General features: G+C 38.2%; 1 protein-coding gene across 5 annotated transcripts in view; it reads right to left on the reverse strand.

Annotated features, from left to right (window-relative positions):
- RBM33 (RNA binding motif protein 33) overlaps positions 1-25,918 on the reverse strand; it is a 97,077-nt gene that overhangs the window by 49,603 nt on the left and 21,556 nt on the right. For 4 of the 5 annotated variants that reach the window (XM_040059288.1, XM_040059267.1, XM_040059260.1 and 1 more), the window contains exons 7-10: positions 19,584-19,755; positions 14,532-14,740; positions 12,453-12,762; positions 7,226-7,284 (exon numbers count right to left, since the gene is read on the reverse strand). In XM_040059288.1, coding sequence (XP_039915222.1) covers positions 7,226-7,284; positions 12,453-12,762; positions 14,532-14,740; positions 19,584-19,755 — 750 coding nt within the window. The remainder of the gene's footprint in view (positions 1-7,225; positions 7,285-12,452; positions 12,763-14,531; positions 14,741-19,583; positions 19,756-25,918) is intronic. The other variant, XM_040059278.1, reaches the window with a different exon arrangement.

The following is a 25,918-nucleotide window of genomic DNA, read 5'->3' on the forward strand; positions in this document are numbered from 1 at the left end:
GTCTTTGACCTTACAAACACATTGGTGTTAAGAACTTTATATACTCAGAGTTCCCAACATGCCTTCAGATACTATTCATGCATTGGGTAAGAAAGTCTGAACATTTTAATCATTTTTGGGTACCTTCAGTCAACCCATAATACCAATCTGAATTGCCTTATTTTACTGTAACAGTAGTGACTTACTGCTTTATAATAAAATGAAGCATTTTCACTTTCACATTCTATAGAATCAGCAAGAACTGAAGGCACAGAAGATGAACAAATACTAGTTTACAGATTGGCTCTTTTTTGTATTGTGATGATGCAAATGTACTGAGATACCTTTTAAAAGGACATTTCCTCATCTCAGTGAAACAGCTTAAGATAACTATACTATCATCTAATACTCTCTAGTAATACAATAGACACATTTTAGTTCTCTATTCAGTGTTTAAGCTCTAGATTATTCTTACTGTATTGTACTCAGCAGACTATATTTTAACTGGATTTCTTTACAAGTCTTGATTGCTGCAGAGTAACTCTTTAACAGTGCTTAATTAATGGTTTCCCCTCTTTGTGCTGATAAAAATCTGTGCTTTGCTTACATTTTTTTAAAAGCTTCACATTTACAAAAACCAAATGTACAACCTATATATCTAGATAAACCAGAACTTTTTTACTGTAAAGGTGCCTGAGCACTTGTACCATCCTTGAAGATATTCAAAAGCCACCCACATGTGGTCCTGTGTAACTGGCTCCAGGTGGCCCTGCTTGAGCAGAGGGATGGACCAGGTGACCTCCAGAGGTCCCTGTCAACCTCAGCCATTCTGTGATCCTGTGTTTAGCAGGTACTAAAGCTGAGACTGAAGAAAATCTACCATCATTAACACAAGGGGGAAAAAAAACAACACGACAATACTGATTTTCCTTGGCTGTGCTAAACAGCAATCACCTAACAGAAAGATAAGTGACAGTAACTATAAAATATAAATGCACAAGTTTTCTGCTCCATTTTACTGTCTACAGAGCACGTGCACACTGGAGCCAACATGACAAGTTAAAGGGTTACTGCATTTAGAAACCAGCTATTTCTCTCTTATTTAATAGCTGTTACCCTCATGTTTAGCTGCTGCTGCTGCTCCTCCTGCAGATGGGAATTCACTGATATGATTAAATTTGATGGTATGATAATGTATGGTAATCGTGATTAATCAGAAGCCCAGTAGCAAATGGAGGATGTTGGGTATTATGTCACCTGCATTTTAAACTGCATTCCCTCTATGGCAGCCTGACAATACTTGACAGCTGGAGCGATCTCATGCTGCATTTGCTTGCTACTACTTATAGATCTGATAAGAGAAAGTGCCCATCATTCCTTCACTATCTTAAGTGCTGTAATTACAGAGCTTTGCAGTCAAGTTGTGAAAACAGTACCTGTTAAAAACCAAAGCCTTTTGCTAGCTGCTGAACAAGCTCTGTCTCACAACTGCAAGGGCTATAATCTGAAAGAAATGTAATTTGATGCAGCAGTCTCATTCAAACATGATTTGCATGAAATGCTGTGTAAAGCAGTATCCAAGAAATGTCAATCAACACCACCTGATACCATGTACTCTGTTAAATGAAAACAAAACGCTTTCTACACTACCTGTGATCTGCCACTACTACACAGTGATAGAGGGAAAATTTCATTTACTGTTACTCATTGCAGTGAAGCCATAGCTAAAGCAAAATAATTGTGAGGAAGTAAGAGAATCATTTTCACAAGTGTTTTTTTTATTTCTATTAACAGTTTGTCTCCTATATATGTACTGTTGCAAACATGAGCAGGTTACTAAATATCAGTTTAAAATGACTGCCTGCGGTCAGATGCAGGACTGTTTATAATTTGTCCTTACTATGAGTACTGCAGAATATGAGCCCACAATAACAACTGCTAGAAAACTCCTACTCACATGTAGCAAGTCATGACTGAATTTGAAACAATGGGAAAACATTTCCTTCCTATTTGCATTTCCCACAACACACAGCAAACACTTTTGCAAGGAGTTTTGTTTTCAAAAGCACTGCAAATTTCTGCCTCTACATCCTGTAGGAGGTGGTGCAGCCACAGACCCAGGCCCACTGTAACACCATTAAGCCAACCCTCGTTTGATAAAATGATGGTGGGGTTATCCATGTCAGTCCAAGGACCTGGGAAGAAAATAAGTGAGCTGTATTCTAATGTACCTTTTATAATTAATTTGTATAGCACTAATATATTGCTTTTTAAAAAGAACCATTTCAAGCAATTGGCCGTGAAGGACAGCAACTTCTGTTTTGAGCAATGACTGGTCAATTGTTTAAAAACCTCTTGCAGATTAAATTATAAATAAGTGTTTAAAAACAGTGTCTGGAATACAGACAACACTTGAAAGCTCAGATATCAAACTACTGTTTCCAGAAATGGTGGAAGAAATGAATCAAAACTAATCAACTGCCTTTCACAGCATCCATTTGAGACACCACCTGATGTGCTGGAAATCAAGTGTAAGCACGTTGAACAAGAACATGAAGAAAGTTTACTCAGATTTTTGCTGCTTAAGGAAAAAAAATGTGTTGAGATAAAGATTATTTAAAAACTAAATTTTAAGTTCAAAAAACAAATAATGTCAAAACCCCCAGGGAATAAAAAAAGACATACAACATAGCCTCAGGCCCTTGTGATTAGCCTAAGTCACCCTATTAAAGTCTTTAAAATACTAAATAATTTATAATTTACAATTCAGCCTCTTCAGACATGAATCCAAATAATTATCTGACAGACACCCACCCAGTGCACTTAAGGTGTCCTAGCAAAAGAGAAAAGCTTTATGCATTAAAAAATAGCAAAGCCTTCCTGGCACAAATTAGTCAGGTAGATACTCGTGCCACTTCATCTTGTGCTTGGTGCCACTTCAGACTCTTCCAACTTCAGCTCTGAAACTCAAGTTGACCAAACGTGTCTGTGGGTTGGGCACCAGCCCAGCTCACACCACACCCAAGGTGACATCTTAAGGACAACAGCTAAATAAAAGAGAATTTATCCCAAGTTCCTGAAAGTTTTCTGGCCAAAGGCACACAGCTCCACAACAGGCTCTGCTCTCTGCAGCAGCTTCAGAGGAGGATCTGGGTCACAGACAGAGGGGGAACGGCCTCATACCTGAGGAATCCTCCTCTTCTGCATTTAGCAGTGGAAGGCAGGTTCTCCCCAGCTTCCTCTTCTCTCCAAATGCCCCACACTCCAGCCACAAATCTGGATGCTAGGGATACCTCACAATGTGTGGCTGAAGAACACTGACACCTTCCCTGTGCCACGCTCCATCCCAAAGTGGGCATGACATCACTTCTTTCACTTCTGTATGTCTATAAAGTACTGCACATGTCTCATGTAGTAGTATTACTGTGGTGTTCATTAAGTTCAATAAATGATGACTGATGCCACAAGCTTCTATAAATTTTTCTTCAGGCAAACACTGAAGTATTTCAGACATGGAATGTGCTGGTGGACTCAGATAAGCTGATGGTCCGGATTCTTTCATCCCTTAATAGTCACTTAGCAGCAGCCTTTATATAATATAAAGTGCTTAGAAATACCTCTTCCATTTTCAATTTAATCTCCTCTTCCCTCGTTTTACACCATCTTTCTTTACAGAACACAGGAATTGAAAGAGAAATTAGCCCAAATAACAAACACTGGATGAAGGACAGGAATCACAGTGGTTCCTCTTGTGTAACATAAAACTTCCAGCTCCTTTCCTTGCACTGGGGCATCCACAAGAATCAGTAAATTGGTCAGAAAACACATGAAAAGTTCCGAAGACCCATACGAGCAGTCTGTGAATAAAGTCTCCTGTGACCTTCCTTTAAATGGATCAGTCCCCAAAGCAGACCACTGCTTGTGAAACACCAACTGAGACACTGGGACAGGAACTCTGGAAAAGGCCTCTTAATCACTTTAAAGCAATGGCAGATGATAAAGCCAGACCTTCAGAAGGACTCTGCCAAAGTGGTTATTTAATCTATTCTTCAAACTGTTTAAAGAAAACATGCACTTGGCACTTGCACAGGTCCAGGTTAATTCAAACCATGCTTGCAGACTGGATTACTATGAACTACTGCCACGAGTACTGCGCAATTCAAACAGAATTCACATCCTTAACTCCCAGATCCCATAAGTTCACCATATTTCTCCGTTGTGGCACACCTCAGATCCACCATTTAGTCGGTCCTTATCAGTTGCATACACCTCTCAAGCACCATTCACACCAAGTCACCTCAAATGCTTACAGAGTAACACATAAGGCAACTTGATTCAAGATTACTCTAAGTGTTGAAACAACTCTGTGTAGGCAACACAGATTCATTCCCTTGCATCTGTTCCAGTAGTTCCTCTCTAAACATTCCAGGAGTTAAGTATTAAGAAGGAAATAATTGAACAATGAACTTAACCCCAAAATACTAAAATTGAGATTCAAGGTAAAGGGAATTTAATCAGCCCCCACTCTGAGCAGGTTCAGTCCTGATCAACACTAGCTTGACACAGCACTACATTATTTCCTATAATTTAGGTCTCACACCATATGTTAACATGCTCATTACAACTTTGTTCAACCCTTCAATTACATCCTTCTGCAGAAGGTTGTAAGAATTAACCATTACATGGTTACAAGTCATTTCATCAGCCCTAAATTAACAACACCTGGTTTCCAATACATTTATGACTGGCAATTGATCAGCTCTGATTGAAGTTCTTCCCATATTTGGAGCATGGAGGCACTCTGCACTGAGAGGTTTCTCTCCTAGATAAGATAGAAACTGAGAGACAAATTTTCCCTTCAGTTATGGCATTGCCCACTTCTGGTCTCTTCTTTGCAGGAATTTAATTACTTTTCATGTTTCCACCTCTGCCACGTTCAACCAAAAGAAATCATCCAGTTCAAAGTTCAAGGGGAATACAGACTGCAAATATTTAATTCTAGCCCCACTATCTTTTGGAAGCAAAGCAATCAGAAAAATCAGTTAACTATTATCCTTTGATTATGCAATTGTAAAAACAAGAGCAAATTCAAGTTATTACATATCCAGAGATTCTTTATACAGTGAAGGAAAGGCTGAATGAATTGTGTGCATTCTGGAGTAAGTCTTTGATCTTTTTCAAATGGCTTGTCAAAATTGTCTAACCATTGCTGCATTGCTTTAAGTCAACATTTATACATAAACAAGTGAATTATAATAGCACAAAGGCATCTGACATGTAACAGCAAAAAAGGCAGTTCTGCAAGATAAAACGTTAGGCAGAAAGTAAATTTGTCTTCAGCTCAAGAGCTAACATACTACATTTAATAAAACAAACATGAGGTATGTACACAGTGACACTTAATTCCTAACCCTAATATGACTGATAACCTATGCAAAATTTATAAAGTACTTCATAAGGGAAGTCCACTTTATAACTCAGTGAGCCATGGAAAGATGAAGCAACTTTCTCAGGGTCATGCAGCACATTACTGCTGAAGTAGAAGAAAAACAGTCATGGCAACCAAATGACAGTGCCAGATCCTCCTACTTAAGTCAGCCCTCCTCCTCCTCATGAAAATTTAATTACACTGACTCCTTCCAGGTGCACTGTTTATATAAATAAAAAGGCAGCAAGCAGTCAAGCTTTTCCTGCAGGCTAAAGGAGTAAGAGTCCTACCAAAAAAATGTTCTGTTTACTTTATTCCCTTTTAAAAACTGCTGCATATAGATTAGTTAGGTTTGCCATACTCCTCGACTTGCAACTCCAGAAGTGAACAGAACTAAAATCTAATTTCATTCTCAGTCCTAGAAAAAATTAATTTCCGATTTTTCTACACTGATGTAAACACACTTCAAAGACGCCAATTACAATGTCTTTACAGATGTTCTTTATCCTCCAATTTCTTTTCCATCCCAAATTGTGTTTGCTGGCAAATTAATTTAGTAGCAAAGAAAAACAAATGCAAGACACCTGTTCTCATAAAAAAATAACAATTATAATGACTTTCAAAATGTAAATAAGCTCTCCCCATAATACTAAAGGCTATTGAAGAAAATAATTTCCTTGGAAAACCACAATATTCTGATTTTTAAAATGTTCAAAAATATTTTATTGAAGATAAAATAACTTTTAATGAAAATATAACACTTAATGAAACTGGGTTTACAGCTTAATTTTTTAAGACTTCAGAGAAGAAATGCAGCAATGTAAAGATTGTTTCTCTGCAAAAATACAGACATCAAAATTCCTCAGCTACCTGTCCCGTATGAAAAATTTTCTACATTAAAAACAACCACGTCCACACTGGCCAATCAAGTGTCACAGCAAGTGTTTGAAATCTGCTTCTTTCCAGCACATCTGATCCCTATGCCAGTAGTTTACACTGTGATACTACACAGATGTTCAGACATCTATTTTCCTCCTTCAACACTGCATACATCAACCAAGGATATTTTTTGTGTGTTTTATATATTTGGGAAGCATAATATACAGGTTTTTACCTGAAAATACTTCATGTAATATTGAAACTTAGGTCTTTTTTTTTTTTTTTTTGGATACTCTGCTAACCCTTTCAACTAGAAATTTAGTATAACAAAACTGAAATGATGAGCAGAGTTCTAGAAGCATACACTCTTTCCATTCACAGAGTTAAAAAAATTTATGTACTGAAATCAGCCTAGTGAAGCAGCTATGTGTCTTGTTTTCAAAATTACAAACATAAAAGAAGGCAACTTCATGCAATGCCAGTTCTATTTTTTATATGAAAAACATGAGGGCGTTGAAATACCTTTAGTAATGGTAAAAAGCATTGTTGCATTTTACAATAAATACATATTACTGCTTTTTAAGCTTAAGGATTATTTCAAATAGCCTTTTATTATATCAAATAAAATAAGGATTCTATTTATACAGAAAGAGTCAAGTAATAAAATGAAGCCCATATTCCTTAAGACACGATGCATTCATGCCTTTCCCACTGGAGAGACTGGTTCAACAATTTTACAGTTAAACAGAATTAATTCTACTCGCAAAAATCCATTGACCTTAAGCTTTTAACAAACATTTTGAACAGCAGAGTGTATTGTCAATATTTACAAATTCTTAAAATTATATTTCACTAGAACAGCTTTTATTTGCTATATTAATATTTCCTTGCAAATGTATGCTTATCCATATCAGAGAAGAAGAAACAGCTGCTACTCACAGGAAATCTCTGGGGTCCTACAGCAGGTCTTGGCTGGGCAGGAACTGGCAGCAAGGGCACTGAAACAAGAAGCACCTTTTAACACCATTTGTTTTACCTAACAGTTGTTGTAGCTACTTCCAAAAGCAATTGCAATGAAAAGCCATGATTAAAATCACCTACTTTTACCCTCACATGTCACAGTTCCTACAATTAACTTTGAGCAACCGTTCCCTCCCCTGCAACATGCAACAGGGCAATTAGGAATTCTCCTAGTTAATTTACATAATTTAGTTCTCCATTTTCCAGAATTAAATTGCTCCTTGTTGCAGGAAGGCAAACTAGAACAGTTATTCAGCCAAAGACATCTCTTTGACAAAGCTGACAGAGACACTAACAATAATTTCGTGTTTCAAATGGAAGGATACACGATTAATTTGCCTTCTCAACTTCATGCCACTCAACATTTGCTAGGCATCTCCCAGTCTCACCACCAAGCTACCACAAGCATGGACATGAGACACATGAACTGGTAAAAATCACTGTTCACGAGGGCAAAATGAGGCAGGCAGCTGCAATTAACAGCACACAAAAACTACTTAGTCTGGCCTTGCCACCACAGTGGTGGGAGCAACTGTGATCACAGAACTGCTGATCTCAGATGAAAACACTGATTGCATGGAGACACCAAGAAGAATTAGGAGACCTTTTTCCTGCAAAAATAACCTCTAAAACTAGTACTTGAGGGGGATTAACGTGGATGATTTGTCCTTACAACTGCACTTTGAAATGCTAGTCACAAAAAGCTATTTCCCAAAACATTCACTTAATGTTATGGCAAAATGCACGGAGTGCTACAGCTGGATCACCTGGGGAACTGAACCTATATTCGAACCTCTAATACAGAGTGTAATGACAACTTTCCCATTTTCCAGAGCATTTTTTATTTCTTCTCACAGTTGTGTAAGTGGTTAAAAATACAAACATTTCCATGTTAAACAAAATGCCTAGAGAAGTTAAACAAAGCATTTCAAACCACACAATGTGTTTGCTCATTCACTAAAAGCTTTTAGTAAGATTCCTCTCCAGCTTGTTTTTAGCACTTCTGAAAGTGATAGGGAAACATTTTCCAGGCAGGGCTAAACGCTGACTTTGCAGACAGCTACTGTGTTACACTTCAGAGCAGGAAAGACATCAAGAATTGCTGCTCGTCTGAGAAGTTGGGAGCATTTCCTAACACAGAAGTTCGCTAAGATGCCTCAAAAATCCCTTTTCCCTTGGCAACCAAGGCATAAGAACTAATGCATTAGTGGGTTTTTTTTCAGTTTGTGTCCATGTCTGGCCTCTGTCCACTTTTGTTAAGTACTTGTGGTTTGCTGGTTCAGAGACTGATGGGGTAAAGTAATTGCAGCAGTCTTTCAGCACGGGAGGACTGTGTGCAAGCTTTGGATCACATTACAGGAGAAAATGACTGGAATCGTTTCATCCTGGCTTCTAATGAACATCTGTCGGTATCAAACAGCCACGGCCACACAGAGAAAAATGGATAGGATGCTCTTGACAGACTTAGTCCTAAAATAGTTCAGGTATTACAGGTCAGAGTGGCACTGAGAAAAATAGCATAAGGTGGGAAACGTAGAGAAATGTCAACTGAACAGAGCACGAGTCTATTTCAGTATTCTGCCTCCAGCAGTAGCATATAAATTCATATATTTATATATTTTAAACAAATTAATTTAATACTCATGAAAGATAGTAGTTCGAACTCTGTGCCCTTTCAATCCTTGGACACTTGCTTAAGCAGCAAAGAAGTCTCAAGCCCTCATTTTCCTGATGTCAAATATTCCATAGGTGTGAAAAGTATGTTTCAAAAATAATACACAGCATGTTGTAAGACACTATTTTAAGAAGATTAAATTGCTTCTTGCTATAAATTCCAACACTACAGTTGAAAAGATCAAGAAGCAATTCCCACACTGATTATTCAGGAGAATTACGATGTGATTTTTCCCAAGACACCAAACAGTTTTCAAAAGGTAAATGGCATACTGAGCTGCCACAAACTGCTCATTAGTTCATGTCAATTTTGGCAGCATCACAGTATCCCTGAAATAGTTACTTGTGGTATAAACATTTAAGGGGAAAAAATGCAACACCTATTATCACAGGTTCAATCATTACTTCATAGTACATCCATGCGTGTTCCTCCAGCACTAATAAACTGATCATACTCAAGTTTGGACACGCATTCAGCAGAATTTCCTAGCTACAACTCAAAACTAATTTATGAAACAGGAGACAAAGAAAAGATAGAACTAAGTGACAAGCTAAAAGATATGGGATTCAAATGCCACAGGAGGCACAGCTGAACACCAACTGCACAGTACCTGCAGCAGGTATCCACAGAGGCTCATTTTTTAGGGGTTTGATAGATCAAATCCCTAATCATTAATGAAGCTTCAAAGACTAAAAATAGCACCAATTCATTTGAAACAAAACCAACTTGCAAGTAACTATTTTTTCAAGTCAGGATTCAAGGCTGGGCAGGGAGATGGTGGCTACTGAAAAGAGATTTGCCTCTGAAACATCAAAGGAATAAGCCAATGACAGGATTCTTCAGCAGTGTTTCTACCCCTTTTCAGGCTGAAGTAGCTGTCTACTAGAGCTCTTACACATGGTATTTTATTCATATGAAAATTTTGTAACAATTTTGATTCTATTTTAGAAAACACCGATATAGCCAATGCATTTCAAGACTAACTCAAACCAAAAAAGGTTTAAAAAGCGCATTTCTATGATCTGCAGTTAGGAAAAGTGTCCCTGGTGCTGACAATTAGAAGTGTGTGAGCTTTATCCTGCCATAAAATTAAAGAGGAAAAAAATGCCAGTCTATGCTGAAACATGACAGCACACCATTAAAATTACCAGAACCTAAGTGTGCATATCACACACTTCCAGACATGCCATTTTTAGCTTCCAGACATCACATTTTCAACAACAGAATCCCAATAAACTTTGCACCTATCTGACTGTACTCTCCAAAGTGTAAAGCCCCTCATGTATCTAGAAATATACTCAGCCAAGAAGGGGCAGAACATCATCAAGAACACAAAGTCAATCTGATCTGTCATCCTTCCCAGTAACCTGAAAGAAATGATGCTGCAAGTGAAACACATCCTTTTGTTGTCAACTACCAGTCTCTGCCTATTGGGGCTTCAAGTAGATGGATTAAAGGAAGATTTTTTTTTTATGAAAAATTTTGGAACAGCACTCCCTACATTGTAACTTCTATCTACCATTTGCCTGCAGCGACTGCTTTAAATTTCATCTTAACATGCAGATACCATTGAAGATTTCAGAATTATGCTCATTTATCTACAGAAAGCTCCTGATTTCCAACACATTTTCAAATTTTCCTTACATGTGCAAGTGTTTACCTTCATGTAACATAACTGCATTGCTACAGATTAAGACTGAGATGGCCACTACTCTCAGTCACTGCTGGAGACTCAGCTTCCAATACATGCCCTCTAATCAAGAAGATTAAATTTCTACAGTAAAAGATTGTATTTAATAGTATGCTGCACACCTGTTAGTAGAAAAACTCAGTAGTCTTGCCAAGGACTCTTTCAGTAAAATAAATGGCACAAAGGGATTTCATATGAAGCAGCTGCCATCAGTACACAGAGCAAAGAATGTCCTTGCAGAATGCAGGTTTTAAAACCATTCTCCAGGGCTGCTCAGTCTAACAGAACACCTGGACTTTTACAAGTCAAGAAATGAACCTGCACATAAAGTCAGCAAATGGAAGATCTAAAAAAACCCAAGAATCACCCTCCCCCTTACAAATCCAATACTGGAGATCTCCTAACCTGCAGGAGGTACACAACCTTCTGGAAATGAGGATGTGCACAAAGACTTAAAAACAGACTAAGAACAAGATCAAACAAGAGACCTGCAACAGCTACAGTGGTTGCTGTTGCAACCACTGCAGTGGTACAGCTGAGAAGAGCCTGAAACTGCCCAGTAATGTGAAAAACAACCTCCTCAGACTGAAGAAAGAAAATACACTGGGATGCTTTTGACATTAGGCAAAAGCACAAACCCTCAGTAGCCATTCCCAGCATTATGATCACATTTACTTACCTAGATAGAAAAGATCTGGTACGGTTTCACAGGGACAGAGAAAAGGCATCTAAAATAGTCTAAAAGCAATTTCTGCTTCTCATTTGACAGTAACTTAGTTTGGTAGTGCTAGAAAAATGCACAGGAGGTACAAATCCAAGAGTAAAGGCTCCTTTGGAGTGCCTCCAGATAATCGGTCCTGATGCATAATTTGGTGGGAAGCACCACAAGGAAAAGCAAAATAAGCTCTCTGACACAGCTACTACAAAGCCATCTGTGAGAAGCACAACAGACCTCCATATATTGGCAATATTCTACCCTGCCAAATTCCTGCTTTTCACTGATCAAATAAATGAAGCAAAGATAGCACTGGCTTGGAGTTCTGTGGATGTAAAGTGGGGGGGAAAAAATACAGAAAACCTCATTATAATTATGTATAAATATTTATGTATTTCTTTAGTCTGTCTTGGCCCAACATAATGAGAAATCAGAGCTTTGCAGGTGTCTCTTTTTTTAACCCTCGTTGGGATTAAACACTTCCTAAATAAACAGTAACATGAACAGCTTTGCTGAGAGCTACTCTAAGAAGCGCAGCCCAAATTAACTTAGTGGTAGCTTAAAAAAAAAAAAACATATTTGCAAATCAAAACAATTACAGATGTGATTCCGTGAAAGGAGAACTGAGGGCATGTATCTTGTCAAGTAAGGACAGCAACCGGTATCTTTCACAGAGCAACACTGCATGGAGCGCCTCTTACCGAAACAGGCAGATGGTCCTGGGAAATTTACAAATTGTAGTACTTTCCTAGTTTTGAAAACTGACATTTATTGTTCATTGAAAAGCACATTCTCTGTTGAGTTTCCATGTTTACTGCTCTTCTCGGGCTTTACATTAGAATAGCAAACATGATAAAAGCTGAAAACGCTTTGCTTGTTCAGTTGGCCACAGTCCAAAAAGATTATGTCTTACTTCAGGCAAAACATTTGTTTCAAGCTTCAAGAAAAAAAACCAGCAGCCTGAAGCACATTTCCATGAAGTGATAAACAAACAAATTGTTCCATCTCTGGCAAAGAATGAGATGAGTCATGCTTGCATGACTGGGAAGGCGTTCAGAAAGCTCACCTTGTACAGGCGTCACTACCGTCCCCTTGAAATGAGGATTTATGTGTATGTTCTTCGGTTGCTGAGGTGTCACTGGAGGGGGAGTCATCATTATTCGAGGTGTTTCTATCTGAGGGGGCATATGTAGCCCTGGAGGAGGAGAAGAATGATGCTGATGCTGTAAAGGAAGCAGAGATTGTAACTGTTGCTGCTGCTGCTGTTGGTGCTGCTGCTGTTGGTGCTGCTGCTGTTGCTGTTGCTGCTGTTGTTGTTGCTGGAACAGACTCATAACAGGTTGCTGGTGTGTTGGAATTAACCTCTGTGAGTGAGTCTAAAGTCAGACAAAAGAACAGAGTCACTAGGCTTTAAAGTTAAAATATCCTGACATAAATGAGCACAAAACCAAGACATTTCTGGAGAACAATTAAGGTCAATTATGAACAGAGAAACTTTCCTATAATCAACTGGAACCACTAAAAACCATCAGCACAGGAAAGCAAAGGAGCAATCAAAAACATTCACATGAAGGAGAGGACAGCAAAGAGCAAAGAAGCATGGGGAATGCAGACACGTTCACTCATTTTTAACACTGAAACTATCTAGTTTCATATGTCAGGGTTCTGCACATGTTAGTGTTATTAACTGCAAGAAGGCTGATGTGAAGATCACTAGAAATCTTGAGTCCAAGTATCAAAACAAATCCACTGTCTTTTGTCTCGTGTATAGATATGCCTCTCTGAGATAAGACCTAGCACTAGCAACAAAAGTCAAAATACAAATTGAGGTATCAGTGCAGCACACCTATCCATACTGCTTTAAGAAAAAACACATTTGAAGATACCTTTCGAAGTATCCTTGTGTCTTTCTGAACATAGAACAAAATCTCTTTCTGCCTAGCTCTCAAAAACAAATGGCCAAAATTAATGCTAATTAAAAAAAAAAAAATTGTGTCTCTTTTCAGAGACATTCTTCTGCCTCTCAAGTCACTGTTACTGTATCTCAGTCCCAGCCCAATAACTTCCAAATGGAAGTGCAAGACCCAAAGAGGCACCTTTTAGCAACAAAAGTGTGACATTGTTTCTTTCAGCAGCCCCAAACATAAACCAAGCAGCTACATAGTATGCACAAGAAGACACTGTGATGAGCACAAAAAAATATACATTTAAAATCAAAATAGCTTGCAAGGACTGCAGCAAAATGGAAAAAAATATATTCAGCCTTCACTGCTTAAAAAGCATGAAATATACTACTGCAGGGCTCTCAAGCACTGAGATACCCACTGACTCCTGCCAGTGACCAGCACCTACTTACTGCTGTTGGAAAAAAATCACATCTTTAACACAGATGACCTTGTCCTGTAAAGACATACATAGACTTTGTTCTACAATCTCAGGTTCCAGTACATTTTATGACAGTGAACAAAAATAAGTGTTTGAACCTCTTGATCACTTCCTAGAGTTGGTTTCGGTATTTGTAAGGTTTTTTGATGGAAAAAGTAAAGTCTTTTATATTGTGATACCAATCACAGCAAAGAAATTAGTAACAAAGATAAATTTAATTTGAAATCCCAGAATAATAACTTATCTAGTAGTGAAATGATGATCACTGTCCTAGGGTTTTCTTAACCTCCACAGTAGCATAGTTTATATGCAAATAGATTTTTTAAAGTATCTGCAAAAATATTACCTTGACAGAACTCAAGAAATATTTTACAGAACTGTATTTTTTAAACTACATTATTATGAATAATGGGGGACTGCACATGTTTCCATGTTGCATACAGACTTCTCAGAGAAGTTCAGTTTTTCCTCCATCCTCATGCACCAGTAGGTAAGTCTGACTGGGATTTATCAGTCAAAACGCACTTTTCATTTGGAGGTCTTGAGATTGCTCAAGGTGAAGGCAGTAACAGGACTAAGCACATACTTTACAACCATCACATCACACAAAGCTCATACTGCCTAACAGTGCCTTGCAAGAGCAGAAGGTCTACACTGGAATATACATTCATTCCACCTTTGCAAAGATTCATGATTTAAAATGCATTTCTCCACAACTCCCTGCAAGGATGCTCAGAGAATACTAAGGACTGAAAGGTACCATTGTTGATGGCTGGTTTGGCAGCAGTGCAGGCCTGTGATCCTTCATTCTTCCCCTATCATTGTTGTCTCTCCTTTGTTCTCCCATTCCGTGGCACATAACTGAGCCTCCTCTTCTCCCTCCTCTCCTGGAGCCGTATCGGCCCTGCTTAAGCTGCCTTTCCCTCTCTTCAAATTCACGTAATGCTGCTTGGGCTTCTGCAGAAAGCTCTGTTGAGAGAGAAATGGGGGCAAGTACTTTAGCTTAGTGCTGAAAAGTCGGAAAACACAATGAGAAATAACACTGCCGGAACTACAGAAGAATCCCTGCAACTAACAAATTTGCAGGCACTTTGATCTCCTTTAGGTGGCATGTTAACATTTCATTAAAGACATCTTTAAAAGGAAAAAGCACAGACACTTGTGTCTTTTGCACAGGCAAAAAGCAGCACATAAACGAAACAAATGTGAACAAAAAGGTTTGGTTGTTTTCTTTCTGAAGAAGGTACTGAAGTCTGCCTCCTGCTCTAAGAGGAAGCTGTGGCTCCTCTCAAGGTTTTGTTATCTTTAACATCTCACTTATCTGCAGATGTCAGGCAAGACAACGGATCTCCAGTAAACTTTATAGTAATGGATCTGTTGGGTGTTCCATATAAACTGATTTTATGCACCATACTCTTCTGCATATTGGCCTGTTTCAAAGAAGGACATTCTCCTGTTGAAAAGTTTCTAGTACATAACTACTTAATTTTTGTTTTATTGTATGTGGTTTAAGAACCAAGTGTGCTTCACAAGTGGTAATTCCACTGAAGAGAGAACACATTAAAATCTGTGCTCAGCTCAAGTCAAACACCTGGCTGCTGGTAACACCCACCCAACTCACATCATAGGTGAACACCACAGAACATGTCAGCAAATATGCCAAATTTGCCTGAAACCTTGGACAATGCTGACAACTTTAAGCAAGAAATGATGCAGTAATAGAACTAGGTAATGAAATCACTTGAAAATACAGAAAAGTCTGTTGTAGACTTCAGGAAAGACACCATGAAAGTATAAGCAGAACCACTCACCAGGTTTCAATCACTTACAAGGGGTAATAAACTTTAACTCAAGCATGCAGCTGAATCTTTTGCCATGTGGTAGTCAGATCCTCTGTCACCCCTAATATTGATTTCTGCCTCTAACAAGGCAAAATTAAACTACTAAAAACAAACACACTCCTTACAAATAAAAGCATATTTTGAATTAATAAGGTATTTATTTGTCAATACTACACACAGTGGCCATAATATCTGAATATAAGAATTAAAGTAATTTGTATCTGGCAGGAGACGTTACTGCTATGTCTCCACACCATTAGATATCCTCTCCCAAGAATACATAACTAAATCAATTAGAAAAATCTTACAATTTCTTGCGACTCTAAAGGCCAAAGCTACTTAAACCACCATCTTAAACATCTTCATAAGTAATCTCTATTAGTCTTTGAAGTGGAGGATTGACAGAAGGGCAGAAAAGGGTGAGCACTGAGCATTCCCTCTGCGGCAGTTGTTCTTACTTGGCTACAAAAACTACCTGCATGACTGAGCTGCAAAGACTGTAAATTTGCATGTCCCAGTTTTCAGAAGTATTCAGCACCTCCACAAAGCAAGAGCTTTACAATTTTTAAAAGTTCTGAACTTGGCTGATTGCCTATGGACACTTCTAAAAGCCCAGGATCTGCCTGAGTTCTCTATTTCATTTTTGCATGATGGTGATGAGACAAGTTTCTCTACCTCCTTTTCTCACCACTCTGACATCACAACTGAATGGCATAAAGCCTTAACAAATACTTTGAAGAAATGCTACCTTTGCCCTCAAGGCACCTCCACAGCAGAGCCCAAGACAATCAGGCTTTATCAGGAAAATCTCACAGAATGCGTAGAATGAGGGAAGGAACCACAGTCCCTCAAGTCTTCGGTATCAAATGTGCATTTCTGACAAAAAATTAAGAGAAATGTACTCTTGCCCAAGGCAATCAAAAGCATTAGATGCAAGTAAAACAACTGCCATAGCCATCTTTGGCTGCCAGGGATCAAAATGGCTGTTTAGATGGGAAAAATAGAGCTCAGATTTCAAGTCTCCTTCCTCTTCACACCTGCAGCAAGTTACGTTTCTTCTGAAACCCACAAACATGAAAGGGACAATGTGGGTTTTGACCACACCTGCCTGAAAGACACACAGCTACTCCCCACATATCCATGGGGGAAAAGAGCATCACTGTGTTGCAAAAGAGTAACTTCCTTTTCCTCATCCAGAAACGACCCAAGTCCTGCAGGGCATCCTGTGGGTGTGCTGCTGCTAGGACAGTTTTGTTATCCCAGGAACAGGACAGGCAGGGCAATTTCTCTTCCACGCTACAACCCTGAACTCAGCAATGCTGTAGTCTGGAAAAGAAAGTTCAGTCATTGCAACAAGTACCTACCACGGATGGTCAAGGAAGATAAGAAGCAAATTCCTATTAAATAGCTTAGAAATCAGATGTGAGGAAAGCAATTTTTAATGAACCTGGCAACAGTGCAAAGCTTCCTAAAAAGCAAGACTATGGCCAAGTCTCCCAGCCTCTTGAGCACACATTGAAGGACACAGAATAGAAACAACTTTGCAAGAAAGAATGGACAGAAGTCTTTTAATTCAAAGAAAATTTTTTCCAATCACTGTGCTGATTAAGCTTGGGGAAGGGATGACAGCGGCCACGCTAAATCAAGACTGTCAATCTTGGATGTGCAGAAACACTGTCTTTAAAATACATAAAATGTTTTCCTCCTCACTTTACACAAAATTTCTCAAACTTTTAAGGCCATGTCCTTAAAGGCACAGTCCACACACTCAGCTTTTCAGCCAAAGCAGGGAATGTATGTAACACTAACTTTGGAAAAAATATCCCAAACAAAACCACACACGAACTCACATTCATGCTATATCTACGACCACAGAAGTACAGTATTTTAAAAATAAAACGATTACATCAACATCAAGCATACTTCCCCCAGAACATGCCACTGAGGGCAACTGTCCTACCTGTGAAAAATTTTGCTTAGACATGTAAGTGCAGGTTCAGAACCTTCTTGCAAAAGTTAGGACTGATGCCACGCGCACCTCAAGTGCTGCATGTAGCTACACATCACCACACAGCAAGATATAGTCAGCTGTATTATGAGGGGGGGCTGCATATTGAATTTGAGTGCATTGTGTCCCACACACAGCAGAGGAGATGGCATGAGAGGCAGTTTTGCAAAGGGGGAAGCAACAAAAGCAGTCCCTGCTTCCCTGAAAGCAACCTCAGACTGCTCAAGAAAAGAGGTGATGAACAGAGGAGGATGACATTCTCTTCCCCTCCCTCCCTGGGCTCTTCCAAAGCACAGCCAGGTATTCACATGAATACAGCTTCTCCCTGGCTAAGAACTTGTGCACAACCACAAATACTCACTCATTTACATATATATATGCAGTGTGCTGCCATTTCTTTTCTCCTCATCATCCAGATCTGCAAACTGATTATACTCTGTGCTTCTGGACACAGAGCAACTGGATAAATTTAAAACACTCACTTTAACTTCCTAGCCCTGCCTGAAATCTCAGCCACGAGGCATCACAGTGAACATAAGCCATCTAAGCAGGGTGTAAAAAGAAGTACTGTCACATCCAACTGACCTTTGTTAGTATTTTGCAATCGGTTCTGCCTAAGTCTAAGGGTTTGGGTTGTGTATTTTTGATTAGATACAGAGGGAATATTTTAGTTTGGTAATACCAAAGACATTTTTCCTCTTCACATTCCTTAACAGGTAATTACATCCAGAGAATTATGACAACTCCTACTCTGAGAATACTTCACCTACACCGAAAGGCAGTGAAAGAAGATATGTATTTCTAATCAAAGGCGACAAACTTGGTATCGCTAGAAATCAATTGCACAGCTGTCCTACGATATCTCTCCTCTGAACTTTGAAAAAACATTCTTTACATTATCTTGGATGAAGAAATGTTTAGGAAAGATCTTAGCTACATTATTGAGAACACTGTATTTTTACATCTTTTTTACCACCACACTCTTGGTCTCATCTTGACTGTACAGTTCTCACACACAGTTAATGCAGTGAATCAGCAATTATTTTTCTAGTGTCTCTAAGTGTCAAGATTAATTTCGCTATTGCTGGTAATAAAATGGTTTCAAATGACATCTTTAATCAGTAAGTAAGAATGCACTCTTCCAATAGAGACAAGCTGTCACAAAAGGTCACCAAAATGTGACAGGATGGAAATTAGGTTTGTAACTTCAACTGAAATGTTAATTCCTCTTTAAGTGTTTTCTGAACTATGTTCATATTTTAGACCAAGGAGATGTAGGTCTGCAATGAAATTTCATTTTTAAACCATAGCAGCTGTAAAAATTTGCTCTATAAACTTGCAAGGAAGCAGATATCTATACGCAAACAATTTTTTTTTGTTTAACCTTCTACCACATGGTCAGTTACCTGGTCTCTATCAGCAAATTATTAAGAAAAACTAGCAGGAATAGCAACCATTTCACAACAGCAATATTATGTTTTTGCCAAACATTAGTTTCCAAAACACCTCTTCACAGAATCATCTACATTTGCACTCATCTTTTCCTTGTATCTCAGAGCTACATCCCAGATCACTTAGAACTACATTTAAAAGTCTAATTCAAATCACTGTTCCTTTAACAGTCAAGCTCCACTACAGATATTTCTCCATACTGGCTGGTCTTGTTTTTATATCAAACTAAAGAATAAATCCACAGATACAGGAAAACAAATGCAATCTTCATTTACCTTGCAAACATGTGCAGAAATTTAGTTATTCCAGTGCACTCTTGGTTTTAAAATATTCTGGTTTGTAAAGCCACCAGTACTTTTTGTACAAACAAGACATGGTCTCTATGTGGTTTGCAGAAATATGGTTTTATGATTGCAAATACATTTGGAATGCACCTCAGCTAAAACACCCTTTGCCCTTTACTGTCATTCATTACAGCTGTGCAAAACAATCCATTGCCACAAATCCTCACCCAAAGTTTCTGGAATGTTTCTCCTTTCTCTTGTCACATCTGAGAGCCTGATGATCGTTCCTTCTTTCCGCTCAGTCTTGAAACGTAATCGTCCAGACTCTTCATCGTCATCCTCCTCTTCATCAGATTCTTCTTTTGCTTCTTCTTGAAGTTCCAGAGACCCAATAGCTGCCTAAATCACAAAAACCAGAGGACATGCAGCCTCAAAAAACCAAGTCTCTTGTAAACAGTGTCAAAAGCAAAGCTTTCTTCAAAAGCCCCTTTCTACAAATTTTGCTGGCATTATACATTGTGCTCATATATAATTCAGTGAACATTTAAGAGCTTGGTGATTTTTTTTAAAATGAAAATATATTTACTACATAATAAATAATAAAGTAAAATCTATTTAGAAAATAAATTTTCTGCAGTATTCAAGGGAATATTGAAACTCCAGTTAGAACCTCCATCTGATTAGCAGGTACTTCTGCACACAAATTGACATTTTATCACTGAATTGACTATGATACAAACTTTGGTTACTACCAGATTCAAATAATAGGAACAGAAAAATCCTAGAGTTTTTTTCATCTTTTTACAACTGTCAGTACCATGCTGTTAAAAAAATCCCAACCAAAACCCAATAAAGATAACCTTGCATCTCAATACCATTCCTCTACGTATTTATCCCTTTACCTTGTTCCTCAAATACTTCCCAGTTTCAATTCAGTAACTGATGGGGAGAATGAGAATAGGATGAGATAAATCTGAAAATATTAAATTTGTATTCTGGATGCTACTGTAATTCACTTTCCAGTTCTCTCTAAAACAGAGAACATTTATTTAAATAAAACTATGTTCCAAATGAAGATGGATCCCTCTCCTTCAAATTAACAGAAACAACAACAACAAAAAAATCATTTTCCCATGCAGGCCTGATAAAAATATTCAGAGTGTTACACAAGTTATACTGGATTTCTACAGCTGAAAATTAGAAGTGTTCTAACATTGAATGATTCTCCATAAAAATTTTTGGTTACTGGGTGTTCAATTATTTCTAGTACAAGCCTACTTTTTCATTTCTTAGAGCCTGTTAAATTAAAATGCACATGCATTTTAATTCTATGCAAAGCCACTAAATACATCATAAATTTTATGCTGCTTGAGGACAGTTATTAAAAATGAGCCAAATCTAACATGCAAAAATGGTTTAATCTTCTAATTAACCAGATCAGTGCAGAAATTTATACGAGACAGACACAGCAAGTGTGACAGTCAGGTGGACAGATATTAAATCCCATAATGGCAAATTGTGCAAGAGATTGAAAATTTCCCTATTCAGCAGCCTAACTTCATCTATAACCAAAAAGAAATGTGTGAAGCAAGATCAGAGACAGGGTGAGCTGGCAAAACAATTTCTGCTTTAAAAGACAGCAAACCTTCTGCACTCAAGCTCAAAGCTACTCCAGCTTTGGTCTGGTGAATAAATGATCTGTATACTTAGTTCCAGGGTTTTAATGGGCCACTGATCCCAGGTTATGTTTTATCCATTCCAGACAAACTTTTAAGTGCTACATTTCCTGACCTCACAAAACTGCTTTAAGATACAGCTAAGAGAACAGTCAAATTTTACAAAAGGCTTTAAGGCTTTCACATTACAAATATATATATTTTGGTGTAACAACTTTATCATATTTTAAAAAAGGCAGGTAAAAACAACAGGCAAAGCAGGAGAAATAAAAAAAGCCCTTCAAAACTGAAAGAAATCCAAACCTCAAAAGCAAAGCCGAACTGAGCACAACTGGTCTAATTAACATATCCACATATAATCAAAATACCTTTGAGGGCAAGCAGTTGATACTCGTGGAACAGAGGAGGGATCTTAGCAAGGAAAGAGATGCTAACATGGTTTAATGAAAACAAACAATACCAAGAGTAAGACAAGGTTGGCATTTTACTTTGAAAAGAAGGACTCCCAAAAGAGCAAGGAGAAGCAGTATCTCTATCAAATCTGGGTTTTTATAAATATCACAGACCCCATAATTTTACTGTATCACTGCTTTTTTTGAGAAACCTTCCCTTCAGGACCAGGATCTGAAGTCAGAACTGGAGCAGCTGTTCTGCAAGACATGCTTACACTACACTGAGATTCCTGCTTTACTCTAAAGCATAAACCCCAGAAGACACATCCCCTTCTCTGTATCTAAGGTCCTTAAAAGCTACATTGGAATTCTGGTTTTTTATTAATCAAAGACTGGTCTCAGTGATGTAATCTCATCTGTGAGTGCTAAACTTAATCATGCAAGGCTCTACGTGTACCTCAAACTTCAGAATCAGGACTAGAAAGGGTAATGAAGTCTACATTGTCCTGAAAACTTCTGCTATGTTTTAATGAAATGCTATTAAAAACAAACAAACAAACAACCCACCAAAAACCCCCAACAAACCTACAGAAACTCTGTTCCATTTTGACAACTTTACTTTCTGGAAAAAAAAAAAGAATCTATTCTAAGAAGAAAACATCTCAAGTTCTGACAGACTCTCCGACAACTACTTACCTACAGAACAATTAAAAAAAAATCTCAAACTTTTCTAGACTAGCACTTCTCTAGTCTTACCCACTTATACCAATTCGGAAGTCTTGGTCTGACTCACTTTATTCATCAGTATAATGCTCATGCCACCCATCAACCAGCAACAGCCATACAAGCATTAAATATCAAAGACCAAAAAAAAAAAAAAAAATCAAAGGAGCCAATAAAAAAGCAGGCAGCAAGGCAAGGCAGTGCTGGGGAATGGTAACTGACCCATGTCCAAGTCTGATTACACCTGTTACTGAGGGATTTATGCAATGGAGACACGAACATGTCTCACAGCCACTCATATGTTCTCTCCATACAGCTCCAGGAAAGGTTGGTTCAAAAAGCCAAGGAAAGGGTAGGAGAACACACCTTTCCCCTGCAATTTGTTCTGTGTTGCTGTAAATGCAAGACTCCTACATGACTTCTTCCAGCCAAACAGAAGGAGCTGTTTTGCTAAGATTACAGCACGAATGGATTCTGTGTTTCAATAAGACAACTGCAGACGCAGAATTAAGACATATTATTACTTACAGGATTGGCTTTAATACCTGCTAATTGTGAATATCTCAGCATATATATAAACAGTCCTTGAATGGCCACTTGAGGTCACTGGACTGCACTCACCAGCCCAGGCTTCTCAGCAGCTCTCCTCGAAGGAAGCTTTACATCTCCCACTATGACACCTTACCTGAAGCTACTGAAGAGTTTTACTGACCCTTACATAGAAACAGAATGACCTTTCTTCCACCAGGAGGTCAGGAGTTCCTGTGCCATAAATCCCAGCCCCTGAGCAGAGCTCCTCACACTGGGTTATCATCTGCCATAGGGAGGCAGTGAGTGCTCCTGCACTGAACAGCTTACAGGCAGCTGCAGGAATGGGAACAGACACAGCCCAAGGGAAGCTGCAGAAACACTGACAGCATGATCCTCCCAATCATGGGATCCTCCCAAACAGTGCTCAGGAGAGCTCTCTGCCAGAGATTCCTAAGATGTGCAAAACCAACCCAATTAAAGGTGAAACAAAGAACTTTTATTAACAAGCCATAAAATAGGAAGAGGAGGCATCTACTACAGGCTAACAGTGAAGAAGCAGCAATTGTTTAATCCCAGGGGATCAAGAACTAACAGGGCAGGTAAGAGGACATTATACCTATTCTAATGGCACCTCGATTCTACAGGTGAAAAACAGAACCAAAAAATAAACCTAGGTGCCTTAAAATATGTTTAAAAATTGGCTGGTTTGATTTGCATTGTTTTCACCACTCTCCTCCAGGCTGGCAGATAGCTGGCAGATAGTGTTTGCAAACTTGAACAACAGAACTAAAGTGCAGAAGCTCTGGCTAAAAACAGATGGGACAATTCATACAGACACATTGGCTTTTTTTTTTTTTCCCCAAGCCTATATTCTATCAAAAGAAAAGCAGTAAGCAGCATTTCTTCATGAAATGCTTTCTTGATTAAAGTACTCTTCATTTCTTATCAGCATAACCCAAGACATGGTTTAAAATATGCAATGATAAATCCCCTATCATTGACTTCACAGATTACTTCCAATATAAAACAAAGACGTTATGAATTCTAATTTCATGAGGTTTAATTTTTATGAACATTTCACTGAAGTAATTAGTGATATTTTTCCTCTAAAATATTTAGGACATGATACCCCATGTGACTGTTCTACCACACCTATTTGCTGCTGAAGTTTCTGGGTGCTGGGTTTTGCTTTACACCTTAAGAAGGCAAAAAAGTTTTCTGAAGCACTGCTACATTTTTCAAGGAAGCCACACAGAGTGTTATTTACTTAAAATCAAAGTTCTTCAACTTTAAGCAGTTTCAAAAACAAACTTCACCTGCCTATTCTTTACTTCTCCCACCTGAGTGCCGCTTGTAACAATTGTCTCACCTCCCTTATTCACTTGTTTCCCCCCATGAAGTTCGAATTCCCCAGTCAGTCAATTTTGCTCTCTGTTTACAAAAAGATTTCTTCATGCAATATAATGAGAGACTTTCATTGGTTTTAATGTGGTAACTGCTTAAAATAAACCACCACCCAACATCTTTCTCTATTATTCAGATGCCAAATTTCAACCAAGAGATAATAATGCTCTTTCTTCGTGCCGCATCCATTACAGCTCCACTCTCGTGTTGCAGGAGAACACCAACACTTACCCCTGTTTACAAGCACTTATGAGATTTAAGAAAAAGTGCTGTTATATAACACTTGAATAAAGAACAAAACTCTTCAGAGCTGGGGGTAGGTGTCTCACCATGCAATGAACAGAAGTGAATACTCTACAAAGGTTCTCTCTCATGGTGGTTTTCTTCTTCAGAGAGTGCAACTGTGAGCCTACTGCCAAATGGAAGTAAGATCCACACAAAATAATAAAGGAACAAAAAGATGGCACCATTTTGGAAAAAATAAATCTATGATAATCTAAAAACCACCAGAATAAAGCCAAAATGTAGAGTAACTGAAGGTAGGACCCAAGACTTTTGCCTTATATGATGAACGAATTCCAAAAAAGCTCCATTTACAAAATCAATTGAAATTTGCATCGATGGTACCTTTTGAATGAAATGTAATTGTGAATTGGTCAAATTTAACAATGTGATTATTAGAGAATTCTCACTCTAGAGCTCATACTCCCAAAATGAAGCTGTGTTTTTTTACAGCAGTAAGTCCCAGCTATGCATTTAATTTTACATGATGTGCGCTGTGTCCATCATCTCAGACTGTGGCTGCAGACACCACAAATGCATCAGTCCACCTCCAAAACAAAAGCGTGTATCATCAATCCACTGAAGGAATGAAATGTTCAAGTATCTCACAGTTCTTTTGAAGAGTAGATTTAACACTTGACAAGAAGGAAATTAACTACATTAACATGTATTTGGTCCAAGACCTTACACTTGCAAGTGAAGACTGAACAATGCAGGTGGCCCCTTTCAACACAGATCCCTATCTACCAAAAAAAGTTGTTTTACCAAGATATGTTTGATACAACTGGAGCATCACAGCACACCCAGTTGTCAGAACTTCATACAGTAATGCTGCTGTGTCTTTGAGGAATTAATTTCCTGATGAGTTAAAGCTCCAAAGAGGAAATACACTCTGACTACACTTCTCAGCAGGTGATCCATTCAATCCTATTTAATTAAGAACTGGAATAAAAGTAATATTAAAGCAGATTCCTGGTGGGGAAAGGAAAAAAAATCTTACATCAAGAACTTGCTGTGAATTAAAAACAGCGGTGATACTCTTGCCAAATAACAAAAGGAAAAACTTGCAATAAAGTGGCAAGATAAAGCAATTGTTTAATGAAAGCTTGCAGGTGCACAAAATACACGTGACGCAGGATTTCTGTAATTTCTGTTAGGTTAATTAATTAGAATATCTAGCCAGTATATCCAATAGGAAATCAGTTTTCCCAGTAACCCAGCCCTGGGTCAGCTGGTCCAGGGGCTTCTTTGCCCTGTTTCCTTGTTAGTCTCTTATGCTCTGATGGAACATAAGATGCCCTTGTCAGGAATTTTCTCCTTAAGAATAAAGCTGAACAGAATTTCAAGAATGCATAGTAAGGGTTTGTTAAACTGTAAGAGAGGAAAAATACTAGAAGCTACACAAATATACATAAAAATCTACAAGGCTATAAATATATGAAAAATACATAAAAAGCTAAGAAACCTTTAGGCATCAGTACCAAGCCATAATTAGTGAATGCATACTTGGCAGATTTGGGCATAAGCTTCCTTATTGCAAATGAAGGAACTCAT

This window comes from Hirundo rustica, chromosome 1 (genome assembly GCF_015227805.2).
Source record: "Hirundo rustica isolate bHirRus1 chromosome 1, bHirRus1.pri.v3, whole genome shotgun sequence".
Taxonomy (NCBI): Eukaryota; Metazoa; Chordata; class Aves; order Passeriformes; family Hirundinidae; genus Hirundo; species Hirundo rustica.